At 41.0% G+C, this 23,776-nt stretch overlaps 1 protein-coding gene across 2 annotated transcripts in view; it reads left to right on the plus strand.

The window, feature by feature from the left end:
- Positions 1 to 879: 879 nt before the first annotated feature.
- Positions 880 to 23,776, plus strand: part of pde4cb (phosphodiesterase 4C, cAMP-specific b) — a 107,035-nt gene continuing 84,138 nt past the window's right edge. The window contains exons 1-3 of one of the 2 annotated variants that reach the window (XM_030726982.1): positions 880 to 997; positions 12,472 to 12,522; positions 21,094 to 21,296. In XM_030726982.1, coding sequence (XP_030582842.1) covers positions 12,508 to 12,522; positions 21,094 to 21,296 — 218 coding nt within the window. In that variant the 5' untranslated portion in view covers positions 880 to 997; positions 12,472 to 12,507. The remainder of the gene's footprint in view (positions 998 to 12,471; positions 12,523 to 21,093; positions 21,297 to 23,776) is intronic. The other variant, XM_030726984.1, reaches the window with a different exon arrangement.

Genomic DNA, 23,776 nt, shown 5'->3' on the forward strand with positions numbered 1-23,776 from the left:
CCTTGTATCAATGGTGTAATCATGTGGGAGACGTTTTCTTGTCAAACTTTGAATCCTTTTAGTACCAAATGAGCATCATTTAAACACCACAGTCTAGCTGAGTGTTGTTGCTGACCATGTCCATCCCTTTATGACCACAGTGTACCTATCTTCTGATGGCTGCTTCCAGCAGGATAACACACCATGCCACAAAGATCAAATCATCTCAAACTGGTTTCTTGAACATGACAGTGAGTTCACTGCACTCAAATGGCCTCCACAGTCACCAGATCTCAGCCCAACAGAGCTTCTTTGGCATGTGGAGGAAGTGGTGATTCTCATTATGGATGCGCAGCAACTGTGTGACACTGTCATGTCAATATGGACCAAAATCTCTGAGTGTTTGTAGCACCTTGGTGAATTTGTGCCATGAAGAATTAAGACGGGTCTTAAGGCAAGGGGGGGTCCAACCCAGTATTAGCAAGGTGTACCTAACAGTGTCCACTGAAAGAGTTCATAAATAGCAGATGAAAGCTGAAAAAAATGCCTGATACTGAAGAAAATTAAGTGAAATAGAATATCACTGCTGATAAGATTTATGTGACCTAAATAAATGACAGATAAACAAAACAAACATAATTAGGTGTGTGTGTCGGACAGATTGAGTAGTAAAATGATACACTTGGCGCTTCAGCCAAGTGCACCCAGCAGCACCTGGGCGTGAAGCTGGCTTGTGAATCAAGGCTGCGGGAAACCTCGTGGCCGGTATAGTAAAGTTGTTTACGTCTCAGGGCTTCACTTCCTGCCATGTGATCCGCTCGCTGACGTCGCAGTGACGGAAAGACACGGAGCTCTACATGTAGCAGAGTTTGAAGTCTAAAAGTAAGTGACTAGTTTGCAGCAATAAAAATGGAAAAGGGCGATAAGTGCAGCAGTGTTACGTGACGGACACCTTGAGCAGGTTCAGCCGTATTTCACTGCGAGGGAACGAGACGAAACAAGACGGTGGATCGCTGCGGTGAGTCAAAATAAGTCTTTAACATTAACGCCCAGACTCACTGTATCCTGCATCTTAAATGCGCTCAGATGGCCAGCGGCTGCTTTGGCTACAAGCAGGTTTTCAACGGACTAATCCGACAATAAAAACTTAAGGTGCTGGCACTCATGAGAGAGGACATTCAGAAGAATACCAGTTTCCCTATCGAACTATTGTAGGAGCGATTAGAAACTTACTTAGATACTGCGCATTGATTTTAGACTGATATTAATTAAGCTAAAGTCGCATCTGATCACTATAACAGACTCGCCTGGTTCTGTAATGTAAATGCAGTCATCCTCTTATTAAAAAAAACACAAATTTCTATGGAGGGTCTTCATTATATTCATGATAAGATTCTGTTGTAGTATATATTGTAGTAGTATACTACTATTGTAATATATTTAAATAATCCTTTGAAGTGAAGGATGTATCCAGCAGTATGAGTAGCAGGAGTTTTCTTTCACCTTACTCTGTCGGATTTTAGGCAGCAGTTGAACCGTGTGTGTGTTTAAAGCTTCTAAATAATTCATCTTCCCAGTTAAAGCCACATGGAATGTACCCTCCTCCCTCCTTCCTTTATCTCCTTCCTTCCTCCATATCTGCTTCCTTCACTCTCTCGCTGTGATCCACACACTCAGCGCGTCTTCGCAGTTTTGACACAGATCTTTCTTTGTCTTTCTTTCTCTTTCTTGCTTTCAACCAAACACTGAAAGTAATAACTCAAATGTTATCTCATTTAATCAGTCATCGTCTCAAATTGGTTATCTGCTTTTCTTTCTGACTTGCTTTCTTACAACACATTTTCCAAGCAACGAGTTACAAGGAAAAAACGCCACATCTTCTTGTCTCAGCATGCACACTTATCTTTGCCTTTTCCAGTAAAGCTTCTAATTGGTCTGTTTTACAATACGAGTGATTCATTATTTGTCTGATGCATTGCATGGTCAGGAAGGATTTTGCAGGCTTTTTTTTAGCGCCTCCATTTAATTACTTTTTCATTTTCGTTCTTGTCTTTTTTTTTTAAATAGAAAATGCTCATACAGCCCTTGCAGCTGTTACTGATTGGGAATGACAGATCAGAAATTGCTTTTCTAAATATTTGATTTGAGAAAAACATATCTTTACTGAGCTGAACTCTGCTGGAATATGTTTTGTGTTTTCTTTTTAAACGTTGTAAATAAATGCTCTACCTTTATTAAAAAACAAAACAAAACAAAACAAAAACCAATAGGCTGGTTTCAGGTTTTCAAGAATTTGGGCATGTATTCTTTCTAAATTTTTGCCCAGTTCTGTGAGAATTTTTGAGCTGAGAAACGTTTTTGTTGGGCCAGCGGCGTTTCTGTCAGCCTCCATCCATCAACCATCAGCAGGAGTTACCAGATAAAGTCTTCTCAGTGAGACAGAGCTTTGCCTTCACGCAGACGGCAAAGTTACACAATTCAGCAGTTTTCTCTCATTCAGTCAGACCAGTTTTTCTGCCGTGGGAAACTTTTGAAATCTTGCGGTGTCATCAATCTGAGCAATACAGATAAACAGGAAAAGACATTCTCAATGATCTGCAGCTTCTGGAGTCACCAGCAGCACTTCAGGCTTCAGTGTCTTGTCCAAGGACTCCTCGGATAATTGAATTTCCGACCCCAAAGTTACCGGACAGCGAACCCACTCTACAACCGGAGGCATAGCCCGAGGGAGACTGTTCCCGGTGTGTCCATTAGATGGCAGCCTGCTGCAGCGCTAATCCGCTGCCTCCTGCTGTCTTCATCTGAAAGGATTCACAGTCAGTGCCTGAAACTGGATGACTCACTGTTTGACAGAAAAATGAGATTTCTCTTGTCACTTTCTTAGAATTGCCGTTGGTGAGAAGAAGAAGAGGAGGCTTTGGGAGAAAAATCACCAGGGCATTTATTGATATGTGATTAATATACAGACTATTTATCAGCAGCATTTTTTTCATGCAATTACTAGTCTTGGCCATGACCCTTATGCTCGTCCAGCCACAGAAACCATTCAGATTGCAAGCATTTATGAGGAGACTCATGACATCTGTCATGCTTATTACTTTGTGGGGATTTGCTTCAGTTTAAATGTCAGAAACATTCATCATTACATTTTAGGCCGAACACCCGATTCGGTTTATAGCACTGTGCACGCCTAAGTCCTGCTTGACTCTTGCACAGAGTTTTTCTGAGTCTTATCAGCCTGGATTGAAAGAAGCCTGTCTGCTATTTGCTGTGCGTCACCACAAATACCAGCATCAGAAAACAGCTTGGGTGTTCACTTTATGGGAACAAGATTGGAGAATATGTAAGAAGGTGCCGCTGCTCTTATAGTTAATCATTACAAACTGTGCTGTACAAGGGTGGGGAGTTTAACTAGCACAATGTGTGAACTTTTGGATGACTGCAGCACAAGGTAGTGTTGATACTCGGTTTACAGAGAAATGTCTGTAACATTTTATTTAATTGCAAAGCATGCATTTATACACTGGTTGAAATAAGGAGCGTACCCTCCTTGCCTGATATCAGACGGAACTCGTTGCACTTTCCATCTTCAGTCTGATGTTGCCACCGGTCTAACTGATTTCTGTAGAAAAGGGGATTCTCCTTCCTTTTTGGCCCCAACACACAGTTGCACAAAAACACTGACTGGCTAATTGTTAGTCCTCTTGCGGTGCTCATTCTCATTTGAGAAACCATATGTCATGATCCCAGGTCAGTCAACTCAATGAAGTGCAGGGACGCAAAAGTCAGGAATTGCTTTTCAGTTTAAGTATTTGAGCGGTTAACCTTCCTGCTATGCCTGCATTCAAGGAAGCACTTATACTGAACATTCATTAGTATCTGAGAGACTGATAGTTTTGCTTCCAGCACATATTATAAATAGCCATTGCAGACAACTGCGCACATAACTAAAACACTGTTTGTGGTTCTGTTCAGTACTGTCAGGGAGCCGGCATGCACAATACCAGTAGCGTCCTCACTGCTGTAAAGCAGCTCTTAAGGAAGGTGGTAGTTACACCAGAAGGGTCACAATGTCCCCAGTAAGAACTTACAAGAGATTTTTGCCTTTGGTGGAAATCTCCAGAGAAACTCATCATCCTCTGAGTTTAAATGTCATCCATTCCTGTCAAAGGAAAAAAAGACTGTCTGGCATTAGTTTAAGAAGTGATAGATTGCCAAAAAAAAGACAGAATTTCAAAGAATTGTTACTGCACTCCACCAAAAAGCATCTTGAAACTAGAACATCAAAAAAAAAAAAAAAGCCCTGGATGACTGTTGTGCTGTGTTTCAAAGGGCAGAGGCTTTTCAGGCCTCTAGGACTTCTTTTCTTCCCTCAAAAGTAAAAGAAAATAAAGATTACAGCATCACTGTAAGCGCTCCAAAGATTAAAAGATGAAGAAGGGTCCACTTACTGTTGAAATGAGAATACTTCTGTCAAAGCATCATTGCATTAATACAACAGGCCTTTTTCACAGTAGACATTTTCATTTGTCATGCAGTTCTAAAGTGGAAGCAGCTATTTTGAGCTTCCCTTGCTCTGAAAGTAAATCTCCCATTCATTTTTTTTCTCCCATAGACAGTATTTCATGACTCACACAGAGGCACCTCTGCAGTTTTCTCGGTTGAATCATCATTGCAATTAAAATATATATTGACTGTATAGGATTGTGTGAACTGGGGGAGGCCATTTAACAATCACTTCTAAGGTGAATTTAATTTTAAATTGCTGCCTTTAAAACTTTGAGTCGTGTGGTAATGGCACACACACACACATTCACTTTATTATTGCTGCATTTCATGCTGACATTTAAATAAGTACTTTAAATTAGCTATCACTGAATAATCTCTCTATAAATATTAACTGAGACTTATCGGCACTGTTGTATTTTTATCAGTGAGACTGATAGAACATGCTCATCACTCCCTGCTTTCTCATGTATCACATTTGTGGTACACATTTGTGTGTGTATCCACCTGCTGTACCTGGGGGTACAGCAGGTGGATGCAGGGATGGTGAAGGGGTCAAATCAGCAGGCGCAGACGTCACAGGGAGAGAAGGGAAAATTTGCAGTTTAAATTGAGAGGGCATGTTTAGTGTATTTTTTTGAGGGTAGTGAGGCATGTTACATGTATGATGCAGCACAGTTTGAGCTTTCTGTCTTCTCTCCAGTAATGATAGTTCTGTTTCATTCAGCGGTGAGCTGGCAATGGTCAAAACTCATGCAGTTAAATGGGATTCAGCCATCTTTTCTTTTGTTTACACCATCATTTTCCTGCTGTGGTGCATCAACACATATTTTGTGAAAAAGGCCTGTAAACAAGCTTTGGTGAGCATCAAAACACAGGTCACGTCCCAAAAACCAGTCTGTGATGCTGAGGGTCCACACGCCCAGGCCCCTGCCTTTACCTATCGCCCAGCTCACATTGCACCCAACTGCGGTGCCTGCCCCTGTGGGTGGTGGGTCCCATGGACACAGATCTGGCCACCAGAAGCTCACCTTTGGGCTCCCCTCCCAGGCCCCAGTTTCCCGCTTCTTGGTGAGGTTAACCAGCTCTGAGAACTCAGTATCATTAGGGGTTTTCTGAGTTGAGGTGGTTCGAACATCTGGTTAGGATGCCTCCTGGGCACCACTTTTTGGAGGTGTTCCAGATACACCCAACTGGGAAGAGACCCTGGGGTAGACCCAGAACCTGCTGGAGAGATTGTATTTCTCAGCTGGCCTGCAAACATCTCGGGATCCCCACGGAGGAACTGGAAAGTGTGGCTGAGGAGAATGGGAGTATATCTGGATTGCCCTGCTTAGCCTGCTGCCACTGAAACCTAACGTCAGATAAGTGGAAGATAATGTTTGGATGAATGATAATGCAATTCATGTCTCTGAGTTTCATTCATATCAGTGTAGCAGTACTTTCTCTTGAGCAGCTCAACTGAAAATACCTTTAATGTGGTAGTGTTAACATTTACACCTGCTCCTTTAATACTTGTTGCTTTGCGTGTGACCGGTTTCGCAGAGATTTGCTGTCTAACAAATGGAAAAGCCAGCATCACTGAACCCTTAACTTCCACTGCTGTTAGACATGTTGCACTTTCACCTCTTTAATTCAATTTGAAGTGAAACTATCATGCTATTGTCTGTGCAAGCGCACAAACTTAGATACTACTTGTGGGTGCCACAGAAGAGTTTCCTGTTTAGATTTATGATTAATATGCTGAACAAAGTTTGTTTTTCTCATTCTGTACATTCCCATCACTTTGATCTATAAGACTGCGCACGCAAACATGACATCCTTTTAATGCTGTTCAATTTAACCTCAAATGTGCAGTCTAGCATCTGCCTTCAGCATGCAAATAGGTTTGGCGAACAGCACAAGCTGCATGTCCATGGAGACATCCATGTGCGGTTCAGAAGACAGCAGAAAAGTGACGAGCTGCGTGCATGTTTTATAGAACAGCTACCGGTGCATGGAAAGGGCAATGTCTTGTGGCAAAATGAGCTGTTCCCTGCAGAACAGTGTTGAGTTAGAAAAAAACACACTGGTATAACATTTTGTCTTACAGTGCCAGAAATGTTAAGTGGTTATGTGTCTTGAATAGCTGCACTGGAAAGGGTAAAAAATGGGCTTTCTTTATTTTAGAAAAGTGTAAGTCGGGGTATTGTTTAAATATGAAAGTAATGGGGGGGCTCTCAGTGAGACGGTTCGGGGTTTGTATCATAGTGTCTCCACAGCCTTACTCCAGCTACCAAACACATGCATGTTCGGTTCACTGGTGATGTGCGTGTGAATGGTTGTCAGCGACTCTACATTAGCCCAGTGCGTGCCTTGCCTATCACCCGGTCTAAGCTGGGACAGGCTCCATTCCCACTGGGACCCTACTTAGGAATGCTCTTAAGCAAATGGTGATTTTTAAACAGTCTCTCCTAAATGACATTCATAGTGTTGCACCGTGTTCATGTGAAATGCTGCAGAAAAAAAAAGATTTTAGCTCATTCTCTGTCTCCTTTCACCTACACATAACTGGCCAGTCACAGTGTAAAGTGAGTGTGAATGCTCGGATTGTCAGTTTGGAAAAATCATAGAAATAGTCACAATCTGAAAAGAAGATTACTAACTGCCTAAATGCTGGCCTGTAAAGGCTCGTAAATGACAAACGGCATAACTAAAATTCTGCACTTGTAGCAGTTGCAAATATGTGTTCTTTAAGGCAGAATTATAAAGTGCACATGTGCTGATCTGTTTTATAAATCTATAAAATCTGCACAGGAGTGTTGCTATTAGAACCTGAATGGCTGTGCGTGCTAACCTGACATCTTTGGATGCTAGGTGCTTGTAAATGTTGGTGGTGACTGTTTCTATGCTGCGTTTTTATGTTGTTTGGACAAATATAAAGCTGAGTGGCAGATTGAATTTTATATTATGGCCTGAAGGGAAGTTTAATAATCCATGGTCTTCTTTCACTCAAATTGACTAAGAGCAGGAATTACAACAGATCAAACTGATCCTTCAAGCACAGTCCTGTGTTTCAGCTCTCCACATCTTGTCCCCCTGAGCTACTGCAGCTTGTAACTGTCAGGCGTAATGTCAAAGCTGAACAGTGTAATAGTAAGAGTAATAATCCAATGAGGTCTAAACCACTCAGATACTGCTCGCGGGGGAGATGGTTTGCATGGTGAGTGACTTAGAAGAGGCAGCAGGATCCTCTGCTGAAGGCATAATTTTAGCAATTTTGCACATTGTGAAGAACACTTATCTGTCTTATGGGTTCGGGAAGAGATTTTCAAAATCATAATGTTACAATCAGGGGCGCAGCTATATACTTTCTGAGGTGTATGCGGACACATTTTTAGGGGCGGGGGTGGTAATGCTAATTAGCAAGCTAATACTAACCGCTAAAAGCTGCTCCCGATTGTTAATTGAGTGAAGGGGCCTACACATGTAACCAAAAAGCACATCTAAAGCGTAATCACAGTCTTTGTGAACCTGTAGTTACATTTCTTGAGGTGCATGTCATTTTTCTTAAAGGCCTTTCACAGCTCCACTGGTGCTGAAAACTAATGTTTGACTATGGCTTTCTGAATACAGCTATCGATTATTTTCAGAATCGAGTATTGTATCAATTATTCCATCAATTAATCAAGTAATCAGATAAGAAATAATTTTTCATACTAACAATTCATCTGTCCATTTTAACTTCTGTACTGCAGTTTTTCTCTATTTCAAATGTGTCAGACTCAAGGTCTGCGGCCACTTCCGGCCCACGATCTAATTTTATACGGCCAGCAAGATGATTTCATATAGTTATTATTAATAGCCCGCGGGTAAATGTGCTCCCACCACTTATACTACAAATTCCACGCACTGCAGCAGCTGCCGGCAGGCCAAGAACTGTGTGCTAACCCGTTTTCTCTATTGCAGATTGATCAGTGATCAGCGGGTAAAACATCGGTCAGCACTTTTTACAGTGACATTTAAGCTGCCTGACTCGCCAAAAAATGACCAAACGAAAAGTGGAAAACAGGGATTTTCCAAACAGGTGGGAGGCAAAAGACCTGAACGCTGACATCGGAGGTAAACCATCTGTCTCTTTTCCTCACTTGCGCTCCGGGGAAAGAGCGGATTGGTGGGACAGATACGGAAAAGATGAAGAGGGAGACCTGCACAGGTGAGCTGACAGAGCATCACTGCGTCACACAGCAGGAAACGCCGCGCAGCAAAGTCCTGAAGACAGAACGCGTCATAAACACCGAAACACAGACAGGGAACTTTGTAAGAGGCAGTTTCAGTCTCTTCTGGAGTAAATAGTTTCTGAATTTGGTGACGCGCCTTATTACACAGGTGCGATGAGCTGCCTGAGGAAATCTGTCAGTTCATAGAAAGTGAAGGAAAAGCCTCAGCAGGTCTCCGGGATGAAAGGTGGCTGAGAGTCGACTTTTCTCATGAAGCATCATAATGCGTCCCTGCAGCTTTGGGGACTAGACCGCGTGATAACTTGTCTCCACCGCTGTGTTTGCAGCTCCGCTATTTGCTGATAAACTGGACACACTGCGCAGTTTTTGCAGCGTTTTTCCGACTGTGAAGCGCAGAAATTCACATTACAGTTTTTACCTGAAAAATTTGCAACTTTTCATCAGTTTGAAATATATTCATTTTTCCTAATGTGGTTTTTGAAGAATAATATAATTTTAAATTTTATTTAATGTGTTGAGGAAAAAAGCTGCTGTATTCTGGCCATTCAAATTTATTTTACTGATTTAAATAAATCCTGTTTGCTAAATGCAGAGACAGCAGAGCTCCGAAAGTGAAGCGTCTCAGCCTGGCGCCGCGCCTTGTGATCAACCACTAGCTAGAACACTACACACACACACACACACACACACACACACACACACACACACACACACACACACACACACACACACACACACCATCCGCATCCTCTCAACGTTTACTGTGTTCATGTGTGCAGATCACTTATTCATGGACTTATAAAATACAAGACTTCTATGACATAACTTACCGACTGTCTTTAAATGGGACAGGAGGAGGGGAGGTGAAGGAGCGCAGGGGCGCCTAATCAGCGCAGCGCCTCTGTGTTATTGATCATGTCATATGCACAGCTGCTAAATACAGAAAATGCAACTAGAGAAATATTTTCCCACATCGTTTTGGCGCCCCCCTCTTGTGCGGCGCCCCTATGCATTGCATATAGTGCATACCCCCTTTTTGCGCCACTGGTTACAATGACAGTAGTAACATTTCATCAAGAGATGTAATTTCTGATTTCACCTTTAACCTAAACCCTGCACTAGAAACTATAGGTGTTGCATTTGACACCTCCAGTTTGCATTTGACAAACTGGAGGTGTCAAATAGGGAAGTGCACGATGAATACCAGTTATGCTACACTTTGTCATGGGGGGTGTAGGGTTTCAGGGGTTTTGGAACTTGACCTACACTCACTGGCCACTATGGGTACACCTTGTTACTGGTTAATAATGGACCTACTTTTGCCTTCAGAACTGCTATAATTCTTATTGTCATAGATTCAACAAGGTGCTGGAAACATTCCTCACAGATTTGGGTCCCTATTGACATGATGACATGACAGCTGCTGCAGATTTGTCGGCTGCACATCCACGATGAGAATCTCCCATATCACCACATCCCAAATTTTTTGGGATGCGATCTGGTGACTGTGGAACTCATTGTCGTGTTCAGGAAACCAGTTTGGTGTTTAATTGATGCTCAAGATCCTCAAGTACTGAGAAGTCCAAAGTGTGCTACTAAAATATCCCTCACACCTTTACAGCACCACCATCAGCCTGAACTGTTGATACAAGGCAGGATGGATCCATACCTTCATTTTGTGTATGCCAGATTTAGATCCTGCAATCTGAACATCACACCAGAAATTGAGACGCATCAGACCAGGCAAGGTTTTTCCAATCTTCTGTTGTCTCGTTTAGGTGAACCTGTGAGAATTGTTTCCTGTTAATTGACAGGAGAGGCACCCGCTGTGGTCTTCTGCTGCTGCAGCCCACCTGTTTCAAGGTTTGACGTGTTGTGTGATCAGAGGTGTTCTTCTGCATACCTTGATTGCAACAAGTGTTTATTTGAGTTACTGTTACCTTCCTATTAGCTTAAAGCAGTCTGACCATTCTCCTCTGGCATCAGCAAGGTATCTTCACCCAGAGAACTGCCACATTCAGTCACGTAAATCACCTTTCTCCCCCATTCTGAGGCTCAGTTGTTTTGTCTGTGTCTGCATGCCTAAGTGCATGAGTTGCTGCCATGTGATTAGCTGACGAGAGATCTGCATTAACGAGCAGTTGAACTGGTGTGTCTAATAAAGTGGCCGGTGAATGTATACAGTACCATAGTCCATCCATCAATTTCTTCTGCTTATCCAGTTCAGGGTTGGATCATGGTTGCCTTAGGGCAAAAGACAGGGTACGCCCTTACAGACAATCATTCACACTCACATTCACACCTATGGGCAATTTAGAATCACCAATTAACCTAACCCCACGATTAACCAGGATTAGAGAGATAATTGGATTAATCCAGTCTGATTCAAAGCAATTTTTTTATTTGTAATCTACCTGTTTGCATCAAGGCTACCAGGTGTGTTTTGCATTCCCTTTGAGTGCTGGTTGTGTGTTGTGTGTTCTCAGAAAATTAACAGCACACAATTGCTGGTGTTACCATAAAGTGAGTTCAGCAGCAGTTTTGCATCCTTACAACAAAACATCAAAGTTTAAAAGAGAAGCTCAAAGTCCTTGTCCGCCTGATATGACATCTAATCTGATTGCAGTGCAGTTTCCCCTACCCTTATCTCAACATCAACAATAAAACACACATGAGTAGTGCATTGGTGTCTTTCTCCCCCAAAGCTGAATAGGCCTCTGTCCCCTTTTGAATGTACTATTTAATCTTACAGCTAAAAAACACATAGATAGATAGAATAAACTTTATTGTCATTATACAGACAACGAAATTCAAGATCATACAACAAGTTATATAATGTCATTCCATCATAACGAAATTTCATTCAGAACAACCATCAATTCTCACAATTCTCACATACGCTACTCTGTGAATAATGATAATGCTTATGTGGCTGCCACTGTCTACTGTATGGTGCATGATAAAAAGCAAGAGAATCAGTGGCTTAAGAAGAATAGCAGAATCTTTAAATCTCCATTTGATTGAAAAACATCTGGAAATACATTTTGTGTTCCTTTAAGTGTCTAACTGGCAGTAATAAAATACAATTTGTTGGCCTAAATTCTGTCCATAAGCTTAAATGCTGAATCTAAAAACTGAATCCTTAATATGAGGTACTGAGAAGCATTTTTGCAATTCTCTGATTTATCATCTCTTATATGAAGCACTGAGGAATGTCCATGTCTGCTAATTTAATCTGGCTTTGAAGGGGAGATGGCACATTTTGTCCCTGCTGTTGTTTGTGTAATATTTTCAGTTTATTGTGCTACATTTTATTTTTACAACAGCATCCTTGGAACCCGTGTGGGCTAAACACTATGTGCGAGAGAGTGAAGAAAAAAATTATTTTAAAAAATCAGTACATCAAAGTAATAAAAGTGCTTTATTGTGTGCTTTACTGGCTGGATAGAAAGGCTTTTTAGGCTTTTTGATGCCTCTGGCATGCTCATGGATCATCAGCACATGTCGTGTTAATGAGTCATACTTTGCTGATGTGAATCCCAGTTCAACAAGATTTTTTCTTAAAAGAGTTTTCTATTAAAGGTCTTAGAGACTTACATTTTTACATGATAAGCTTTTTATATATATATATTTTTTATCTCTTTCATTTCCTTTTGAAACCAAACCCATTCTGTTAGTTTAAAGATCAACTTGGACTTCTGTTGTCTGAAGTTACTGTGTAATGAGTGTCACTTTAACACCAACTCTGTATTTTTCTTTCTTTCAGCTACTGTCTTGCTGTTGCAACATTTAACCAACACCAATGTCTCGGCTTGAGGTAAATAATTTGATTGGCCTCTCTTTTTATACACACACACACACACGCACGCACGCACGCACACACACACACACACACACACACACACACACACACACACACACACACACACACACACACACACACACACGCGCGCACACCCACCCCCTTTCTACTTTCTTGTTGACTTTAGTGATAAGTTCATAATAACCAAACCTCATTCTGACTCTGCTGCATGTGTGACACACACCTTCCTGTCAGATGATGACTGGTTTGAACTGGCCCGCAGTCATAAAAAGGTTTATCTGTGCTTCAGGGCTTTGTTCACAGCTAATAAAGACACAGGAGACGCCTAACAAACGCGTGCACATTTAAAATCAATTGTTTGCAGCAGAATCAGTTGTGCATAGTGAGAAGCATTTCAAAAGGGCTTTTGATAGCATCTTAATGTAAAAAGCGTGAGTTTGCTTCAAAGGCTCTTAAATCGTACTGCAGCCATTGGGGCATAAATGCCCACAGAAAGGTTTAAAAGTTAGAGCTGTGAAGTTTGTGGAATTCCACAAACAGGTTGTGCTAAGACTGTGAGATTATTGAATGACGGCTTTCACATTTCTCAAAAAATTCACAACATTTCAAGCTGAGACTTTTCATATTTCTTGCCACTAAAATAACATGCTGACAATCTGTTGCATGTGGATTTTTATTTCAGAGCATATTTACAACTCTGAATTTACTGCTTAATTGACTCTAGATTATAAAGATTAAAAATTGGTCTTTGTTTACATTTTATATGTTTTTCTGACGCTTTAGTTGTACACTTGTCTAAAGGACACCTGCAACTATAGAAGTTAGTTGGTCCTCAAGCATTTTACTGCTAGTATCCATTTTAATGTAATACCTTAAATGTATATTTATCACAGTAAAGATAAGGATATTATATTATTAGCACTTTGCAGATTGGCAACAACATGGTAATAAGGGGGTAACAAGTTGATAGCATATTGGTAATATTTAAGTAAGAACTTTTTATTACCAAAGTAATAACCAATTAATTACTTGGTGTGAACAACAATGTATCCATGCAAGTGTGCTGGACCATGGTAAAGCTTTTTTATATGAAATAATATTAGATAAAAAATCTGTAAATGTGTTAAGTAAATATTTTATGCTATAGCATGTCTTATTGTGCCTCTTAGGCCTTGTTTATACTCTGCTAGAGGCGTGGACAGCTGGAGACCTGACGGCTGTGCAGTCAATCCTGTTCTACTACTTTAAAGTCTGCTGCCTGGGGCGCATATGTAGTTTGTGCATTGTAATCTAAATTCTTTGCGGACGAGTCTGCACAGTCACAAAAAACAGGCAGGTGCACGATCATATGCACAGACCCTGAATGACTCGGACCCGAGCAGAGCTGTGCAGACGTGCAGATGCGTAAATATGCCAAGTATAATCCTGCTTTTAGTTTTTTTGTTTAAGTTTGATGCTTTCAGATTAACAGAAAACTAAACCTGTTGGCTCTTTTTCCAGCATCACTGCCAGGTAGTTGATTTCAAGCCAGTCCCAGCAGTATCCCTCACTTGTTAGTGCCCCTGTGGAAACATTTCCCTTGTACTCTGTGTTTGCAGAGTGTGTTTTTCTAAACGCTCCAATGTGGTTTCGGAAGTTGTAGTCTGCAGGCTCTCAGGACTGCCACAGCTTTCAGTAAAAATAAAGAAAAAAACTGCTAAATGGACTGCACTAACACAGCAGCTTTTTACTTGTGGGTTTGCAAACTGTGTTAAGGTGTGAACTATGCACTCACACCCACACCAGCAGCATAGCACTGTGCAAGGTGGTCTCCTGCCACCAGGACTAATGTGGGGTCTCAGTATCGATGTCCTGTTCAAGGAAACTTTGGCATACTTTGAACTTGGGATTGAAACAACAACCCTGGAATTAAGGCACAGTCCACTCTAATGTCTGATCCACTGACTCCCCTGCTCAACACTGAACTGCAGACAGAATCAGGTGCTCAGCTAGATACAAAAATCAGAGCTTAGTTGTGTATCCATCCATCCATCCATCCATCCATCCATCCATCCATCCATCCATCCATCCATCCATCCATCCATCCATCCATCCATCCATCCATTCTCTCCCGCTTATCCGGGGCCGGGTCGCGGGGGCAGGAGCCTAAGCAAAGAAGCCCAGGCTTCCCTCTCCCCAGCCACCTCCTCCAGCTCATCCGGAGGGACCCCAAGGCGTTCCCAGGCCAGCCGAGAGATATAATCCCTCCAGCGTGTCCTGGGTCTACCACAGGGCCTCCTCCATGAAGTAGTATTTTTTTAAACACACGCATACAGAGTTGCTGCAGAACTGCACATGGAATAAAACTACTCCTCCCGACAACAAAAGCAACAAAGATGTAGTCCTTTTTCCAACAGGTGGAGGAGGACAGCAGCCCGGCTTGAAGCCTTTTCTGTCTGTTCTTCCTGTTTGTCCTCACGATGCAGCTAAATCCTTACCCAAGGAGAAATGTTTGTCTTTCTTTCTCTAAAATTGTAAGATTTTGGCCTCACTATGCAAAGAGCTTTCAGATAACAGATGGTATGGCGCTATATGAACAAGATTGAACTGATTGAAATAACTTGATCTTACTGTAAATAAACAAACAAACCTACATCCTCCTTTGTTAAGGTTATTTAATTCTAGGTGAAATACATGCATTAATATTTCTAACTATAAGCTAAGAAATGTAAAATTGCTCTACTTTTGATTCCTGCCTTCTGTTTTCAGTTGGATAAATTATAGACAGGTAATCTCTAAAACACTAATCTTAGAAATGTCACCACCCCACGGCCTCACCCCTGGCTGTCAGGTAAGTTAACTTTTGAAGTGCTGTCTGGAAAATTTCATGAAAACATCCAGTTTCTGTCTGCCTGCAGAGTTAATCATGGCACACACGCATCTCCAGACGCACAGAGGGGTGCGACGAGGAGAGCTCTGATTGGTTCTATTTCTGGAGCGATGCTAATCGTGCTCTTTGCACCTCCAGGTGGCATTAAGCGTATAGGTAAATGTTGCCAGTTTTGCATCAGAGGAGCAGATTTCTTCTGGCTTTCTGGAGTGATGCACACATCACATGCACAATGGGAAGGTTTGTGGCGCTCCCCTCCTCTCGCTGCTATGGTGCCTTAGTATCCATTTTCCCATTTAGAAAAACAGCATTCGTAAGTTCTCTCGACCTTATGAAAGCAATCACAGGCAGTGACTGCTTTCATAAGTTTAAGAAGGATCGGCGTGTCCTGATGAAATGCTCTCATTATCTCTGATTACATCATCGTGCCATTAACAGGAAGAGCATGTCTGCTGGGCTGTGATGTGTGTGTGTGTGTGTGTGCCGTGTTTTTTTTTTTTTTATTATGTGCAGGCGTACCTGTGTTTCATGCATGAGAGCACAGTGCATGAATGCTTTGCTGTGCAGGGCAGATGGGAGCCCAGTGAATTGTGGGATACCTGTAGTGTTAAGCATCAGATGCTTGTTGGTCCGTGGTCAGAGCAGCAAGGTGTCTGGCCTGCTACAATTAGCACTCTTCACACATGCTAATACACGCTCTGAATATCAGGTACTGCCTCACTGGATGGCATAAAATGCCCACTGTGAGATTATCTGCCACTTCACAACTTTTGCCCTTTTTTTTGTTTTTTTATTTGACCTTGGCATCTCAATCAGTTACCATACTGTGACAAGCATACATCCCCCAGTCACTCATAAACGAAGTCTGCCAGATCCTAAATATTAGGCACTTGCATCCTCCTGATGAAGACTGGCACCTTTGTTTATTATAAGCACTAGGAGATGGATTATGAACAGCATTTCAGTGTTTATCTGGAAGAAAATGATTGGTGGAAGGGGTCTAGAGCCAAATTACGAGGATCTGTTTTGTGACACACGAGCGTTTGATTGACTTTTGATTGCCTCATTTACACAACAGGCTAATCAAGTAATTTGCATAAGCAAGAGCAAGAGAGGCAGAGAGAAATAGAGAGGCCTAGATGGCATTTCAGTTTATACAACAAATTAGCAGGATAAAACCCAACACAAACTATCATAATGGAAATAAAATTACAAACAAGACTTGCTAGAAAAGCTACAGCAGATTGCAGACAGTCTGGACCTTTCCAGTTGGATCATTTTAGCAACAGTGTAATACTGAGAAAATCAAGCTGTCCCAGCTCAGACAGAAAATGTTACTTAGATGTTCTGGGTAGATTCTAATTTATAACGTGTTGTCGTATGTGTGAAATGCAACGTCACAAGCAACCATATGTATGAGATTTGGTGATGTTACAACAGCAGTATGCTTGTTGATGCAGTGGTGCAGTCAGTGGTTCCTCTTTTTTAAGTGTAAATTACTAACCTCAAACTCTTTTTTTTTTTTTTTCTTTTAACCTTACTTCACTGATCTAGAAGCATGCCTTTCAGGGTGTCACATTACCGTGACCTCAGTGGGGTTGTAGCTGCAATAAAGCACACTTGTGACTCTAACCAGCTTTATGTAGGTCACATTGAGGTTTCACATGTTCGATATTTGAAATTTGTCTACACTCCACTTAGAACTCATCACCTCCAGCTGTTTGCATTACCAATTTGCTTGTGGCCATTTTCATCATGGTGCTCTTGCAATTATAAATAAAAAGGAAAAGAATCTGCCAACCTTGAAGCTCTAAAACGTGTCCCCAGTTCAAAAAGATATTAAGAGGTGGTGGCTCATTTGATTTCTTGGGATTACTTTACAATGAAAGTCTTCAGTGGCTCTTTGAAGGCTTTTATTGTGAAGAAGAAATGGGAAATCTTGAGTTTTCTATAACACCCCACACTAACCAAACTCAGTATATTATACTAGTACATATTATATTAGTACACCACTAGAGTATTATTTGGCCAATGTTCATGCTGTTGGCAAACTGAGATCCTTAATCACACTGAGAAAAGTAGTGGTTGCTAGGCATGTATAATTCAATTTTTGTGGCTATAGATGAGATATTATAGGATGCTTTCATAGAATATTGGAAGTGCATAAAGGCTAAAAACAGTTCATTTTACCTGTTGCTAGGTCGTTGGCAAGCAGTGTGATGACATTATAATATCTGATATAGATAAGAACCTTCAGGGTCGTAAGATGTACTTGTGTCCCAAGATTGGTTGCTCAGTTCCTGGACTTCAGACAAATAAACAGACATACAGAGATTTTGTATATTAATAATAATCATTGTTGTCCAAGCATCTAGTCATAAATTGAAGTCTTGGCCAGATTAAAATTTTGACCTTGAAAATGTCAATATAATATTCCACAGCAAACCATTCAAAAGTTGAAGCTTCGACCAAAGTGGAGGACTGAATTCAGATCAGGCTGACCTTGGCATTCATAGTGTAAATTTGGGAGTTTTGCATTGTGGCAGGCTTGGTATTGATCACTCACAGTTTTGTAAATTACAAACTATTAAACCAGTATATGAATATCATTATATTGCCTAGCTGATCTCCCTGAAAGATGAATAAGCAAATAAATTTGTTTGAGAAAGAAAAATCTTTTTTTTTTTTACATAGTTCTGCAGTTTTAGGCTTGTTAATCCCACAGGGATTTTTTTTAAATGCTGGAAGCTTAAATGCAGGACTGTTGATTTATCAGCACTACTGTTCACTACACATTCATCTGTATTGCACACTGAGCCGTGATGAACCATTACTCGAGCACAGATACAGTTGTGCTTTGGGTTTTGAGTCCCGCTGTGCCCTTCCTCACCAAGCCGAACACACCACAAGTGCTTCGGGGGGAACGGGTGAGTCATTAGTGCTCATTCGTACTCTTGATTAAAGGGAAAGTGTGGCAAAGACCAGCACGATCAGTAATCAGCTCACTGGTTCTTTAGCGGCAGAGGCCTGCTGAGAACCTGCCGTCCCATCTCATCACACACAAGGCCTACTGCCACCAACTCATTTTCACTTCCTGTGTGTGGCATGGCAGGAGATCGGCCAGATGATAACAGAGCCATATGCTTCCTCCTGACATCTGTGTACAGGTATCACAAAGAACACTAGTTTTTGTTCATTAATAGGCTGCAATTTTTGTTTGTTTTTCAAATTTATCCATTTAGTCAATAAAAAAGAAAAAATATTTCTGTGTTCCCAGTAACCAAGTTCAAATGAGCAGGTAAATTAGGTACTACATAGAAGTGCAGATGTTCAAAACCTGTGGTTTGTTCACAAGCTGTTAGATAACTGGGTTACAGTCGACCCTCTTTTGAACATGCAAACAAGAAACCGCAATAGACTTTATATAAAATAGCTGAGGACAGTCTGAACAAAACTGACTCTACACGAAACATACTTATCAGAAAAGCTCACATAAGAAATGGAATTCATTTCAGATCCCTGTGTGAAACAGATTTACTACAGCAGTTGAAAGAAATTAAGGACAGAACAGGGTAATTAACAACAGGAGATGTGACAGTTACTTCTTTGGTAACCTCAGCCACACATCCTTCATCAGGCATCTCTGGAAGTTCATATTTTCCTTTTTTTTTTTTTTCCCCCTGACCACTTACTGTGGATTTAAAAGCGCAAACAGCAGCTGACAAAGCAACAAATGACAAATGATTTTAATTCCAAGTCTGCACTCGCTTGGCCAACAAGCATAAAGCGACAAACCAGATTTAAGATGCAGAACCAGGTCTGCAGTCAGGAACATTTAAGCTGCCAAGATGTTTCATCTGAACAGCTTATCAGATGGTCGGGCAGCTCCAGAATCCCCCACATCTTTACAATCTCTGTATTCTGCCAAAATCAGCTATTCAACATTCATACCCACTGTCTGCTGCAATTCTATAAATGTGTGGAGGTGAAAAGAAGCCGTGGACTGAACTCTTGCTAAATGACATTTCCAACAGGGTCAGCTAATGTCATGCAGAGTACATTTCGAGTATAAGATGCTTCGTTTTCATGTCACTCTCATACAAAGGTTGAAGCTGTTTGTTTGCATTGATTGGGAGAAAATAACCAAAGGTGAGACGGGCAGAGAAAACCAAATCATTGGAGGCAACGCAGTCTGAGATGATAGGTGTGTCCTGTAGCCTGAGGTGGGCAGCAGGCCTGACAGTCATGTCATGTTTGATGCTTGACAGCACCGATCAGGGAAAGGAGACCTGCTGGATAGCAGATCAATATCCATCAGCTTTCACTGAATTCAACTCGTGAACTCAGTCGAAGCCCAAATTACAAGGCAGCAGAGGCTCAGAGCTGCCAAAATGGACATAGATTTTTGGGGAATGTATATTTCCCTGGGTGCCTCAATCTCATTTGACCTTTTTAATGGTAGACTTGGTTATGTACAGTTTAAAGAAGACCCCACAATCGCATATAGTTGTTTGTCAGGCAGACAGAGCTGCTGTCTGCCTGCCTGTTGTTTAAACACTTTGCAGTCATTGGATATTAAATGGCAAAAAAGGTCAATGATGAGGGAGGTAAACAAACTTCATACTTAGTCTCAAATCTGGAAAGTGTTCATGCAGTGCCTGCTGTACCCTCGGGGAAGATTGGGCAGATGCCTCATGTCCCTGGAAAAATACACATACATTTATTATAGTTATTGATGGAACTATTTATAATTGCCACAGTAAAATAATTTCAGCCATCAGTTTGTTACGGGTATACGATTATGAATCTTATTTTCCCTATTAAATAGTGTATATACTCATGCATCAACTGTAATGCATTATAAATATATGGTAATTGTAACCGATGAGATGATATTTCAGGAAAACTGTGATGTTAAAGTCTCATCTCTAATGTTTTATTAATGAATCTTTGAGTGATTTGTAATCTTGTTTGCCTAATTTCATAGAGTTCACTATGTAGGCTACTCAGTGGAAACCCTGTGTGGCCATGTGAAGCATGCAGAAGGTTTCAAAATGTGCATTTCAAATGCACTATGGCCTGTTGAACAGGGGGTCAGAGAGCGAGCAAGATTTATAAATATGCAGCCGTGAACGTGGCTCTGTGAACACTTTCAACTACGGTCTGTCAGTGTGCCAAGATGCTGATTTTTTTATCATGTGTAATGATGACTTTTCTAATTATCAAGAAATACAAAGTAAAGCAAAGTCTGATGAGAATGTCTGTTTGGAAGCACAACTTGGGTTTTTGCCTGATTATCCACTTGTTACAAAGTATTTCTAGGCTGGGCCAATTTGTTGCCAGTCCATAGTTGCTGAGACATTTCACTCAGACCCACAACTGCACAAGCACTTCCAGCGAACTGCAGCCTCCACTGACTATATGCCAAGTGGCCACAACATTAAAACCAATATGTGAAATGAGTAAAGATAATTATCTCATTATGATGACACCTTTTAAGAGTTATTATCCTTTAAAGAGGTCTTCTGCACTCTTGTGTAATATTGTGTTAGTTTCACTGGCTGTAAGATGAGTGCATCTTCTGTCTCAACTTGTTTCCAGATGCATCATCCTGACTGCTGAAAAACATTATGTGAAAACTTACCAATATGTTACTTACTCATGTTTTTTCTCCTGCTTTTTCCTTTGGGATGCAGCAGTGTAGGGATCCGCGCCCAATGGTCAACCAGGTGGTGCGGCGGCGTTTCTCAGGCCCGCTGCTGCTGCCTCCGCTGTGGAGGAGACACTCCCATCAGGACCACTCTTATGAACAACGGCGGCCATCTGCAGTACACAGCCTACCGCTAGCCCGGCTGGAAGAGCTGTACAGTCAAGCACTGGCTAACCATGATGACCACCGGTAGGTGACACACACTGTTTGTTTGTGTTTGTTTGCTTGCTTGCTTGTTTTGCCTCTGTGTGATTCCTGCAGTTAGCTGTGAATGTGATGAAACAGACAAAAAAAAGCCGATCTTCTTTTGACTTTGTTATGCAATAGGCATGTGTTTACTCTATGTAATATAGAGATTAAACAGTATGATTTAAGATGACAACTTCTCGTACAGTACTGTGTAAAAGTTCAGCCATCCCTAATTTAATTCTTTGCTTCCAAGGAGCCAGACTTTCTTACATTTTGAGCAATAGACAAAAGAAGAAATGGATGGCCTAAAATTTTTGGATCAAATTGTCAATATGTATGGAGGCAGTCAGGGGAGAAGTCCAACAGTGAGTATCTACCATTGTAAAACACGGTGGAGGCTCTGTCATGGTTTGGGGCTGTATTTCAGCCTGTGGTGTTGGAGATCTTGTCAAAATTGATGGAATTATGAATGCAGAAAAGTACCATCAGATTTTGAGCCACCATGCAATATGATCTGGAAAACATCTCATTGGCAGCAGCTTTATTTTTTTAGCATGACAATCATCCCAAATACACTGCCAGTGCGGTAAAAGCATAGCTGGATATAAAAACACACAATGGAACAGTATCAATCATGGATTGGCCTCCCCAAAGTCTGGACCTCAACATCTTTACCTTACAACATAAATCGCTTAGAGGCGGCTGTTGTTGTGCTATATATACAGTACCAGTCAAAAGTTTGGACACACGTCTAAACTTTTGACAGGTACTGTATATATTGAAGCAGTGGGGATCACCTTGATAGAGAATGGAACAAAAAGCAGCCAACTTCCAAAGAAGAGCTTTGAATGGCCTTCAAAAAGGTCTGGAGAACTATTCCTGAAGACTACTTAAAGAAAGCTGCCTAAGAGAGTTCAGGTTATGTATCAAATAATGACTTTTAGGTTTGCTAGAATTGTACAAACTTGTTTTTACTTTATATATTGTATTTCCTTGTATGTTTTCACATTTTAATAAATTGCTGCACCTAAAATAAAAATATAAAGAAATGAGTGGTGGCTCAAGACTTCTGCACAGTACTTTAGTTTAATTTTTTTTTTTTTTTTTTGCTTCTAATCAAAAGTTTGTTTTTAAAGAATTGTGCAGCATTTTTTCTTCTTTTTTTTTCTTGTTAATTTAATACAAGAAACGAGGTCTGGCGTCTTGATTTGAGCAGCTGTTTCTGTTTCATTAAAGGAAATTACATGAGTCAAACTCAGCACTTAGACATTTGCCTCTTTCTTTCTTTCTTTCTTTCTTTCTTTCTTTCTTTCTTTCTTTCTTTCTTTCTTCAGCAAGCAGAATAATCTGTAGCACATTCCTCTCATGTGGTCAGTTGTGGTCAGTGTTTTGGTATGGTCAGTGCTGGTAAACAGCAGACAAGACAGCCTGTCTGTGTGACATAAATGTGTGTATTTTGTAGCTTCTGGTGATAATGAAATCCCTCTCCTGTTTAAAGAAAAAAGCCTGGTAATTGCAACAACAGTTAGAATGCTGTCACTGAAAGGTCATGAGTGTGAGTGCGTGTGCTTGTGTATTTCCTTAGCACCGGTATCTCCCCGCTCTCCTCTTAGACAGGAAAGCTGACCATGTTCATGTTTGAACATCTAGAAACATGTGTATGCTGTCCAGGCATTAATTATAAAAGGGTGGTCTTTGTAATGTAATAATATTTTTTTTCAGACTGAAAATCCTGCCTGTATAAACAGCTCGTTAGCTAATGATACAGCCCCTAGTTTTCCTACATAATAATAATAAGTGGGTTTGGTGACATCCTGTAATTTGAGCCAGCCCTGTGCTGTTTTCCTGTGGTGCCTATAAAGCTGAATTTTATTTGCATTTGTAAAATGCGGCCCAATCTTCCAGATAGTAATGAGATGTAGGGTACCCATGGAAGCTAAACTATAGGCATTAAACTATAGGCTATATCCCAACCTGCAACCATTTCTCCATTCAGTTAGATACTGGTTTGCCTTTATTTATTAGTTGGAGGACTTGTACATGATGATTCAATGAGCCATTGTTAATGAAATATGTTTAACCAGTGCTGCTTTGATTAAAGAGTAAAAATCCCAAGAACTGACTCTTTCGCATCTCTGGCAAAATATATGATACAAAAGATAGATTTTCCAAAAATTAATTACTATTCATTAACAAACAGTCTTGCTCTGCCACAGTAAATACAGTAAAGATAAGACAATGTTGTGTAATGCTGATGATTGGCGGTTTGACAGATAAGAGCGACAGACAGGGAAACAGATGGAGATGACAGGAGGAAGCTGGTCGAGAGAAGCACAGTTAGAGGTGAGGATGGAGAGAGAGAGCGGGAGGAGAGCGCGATAAAAGGAGGGAGAAACTGAGAGGAAAAGAGGGAGGGAGGAATAAGGAGGAAAGAGAGAGGGGGAGGGAGCTGGTACTTACTGCGAGGCTCACAGTCGTTT

The sequence above is a fragment of the Archocentrus centrarchus genome, chromosome 4 (assembly GCF_007364275.1).
Source record: "Archocentrus centrarchus isolate MPI-CPG fArcCen1 chromosome 4, fArcCen1, whole genome shotgun sequence".
NCBI classification, from domain to species: Eukaryota; Metazoa; Chordata; class Actinopteri; order Cichliformes; family Cichlidae; genus Archocentrus; species Archocentrus centrarchus.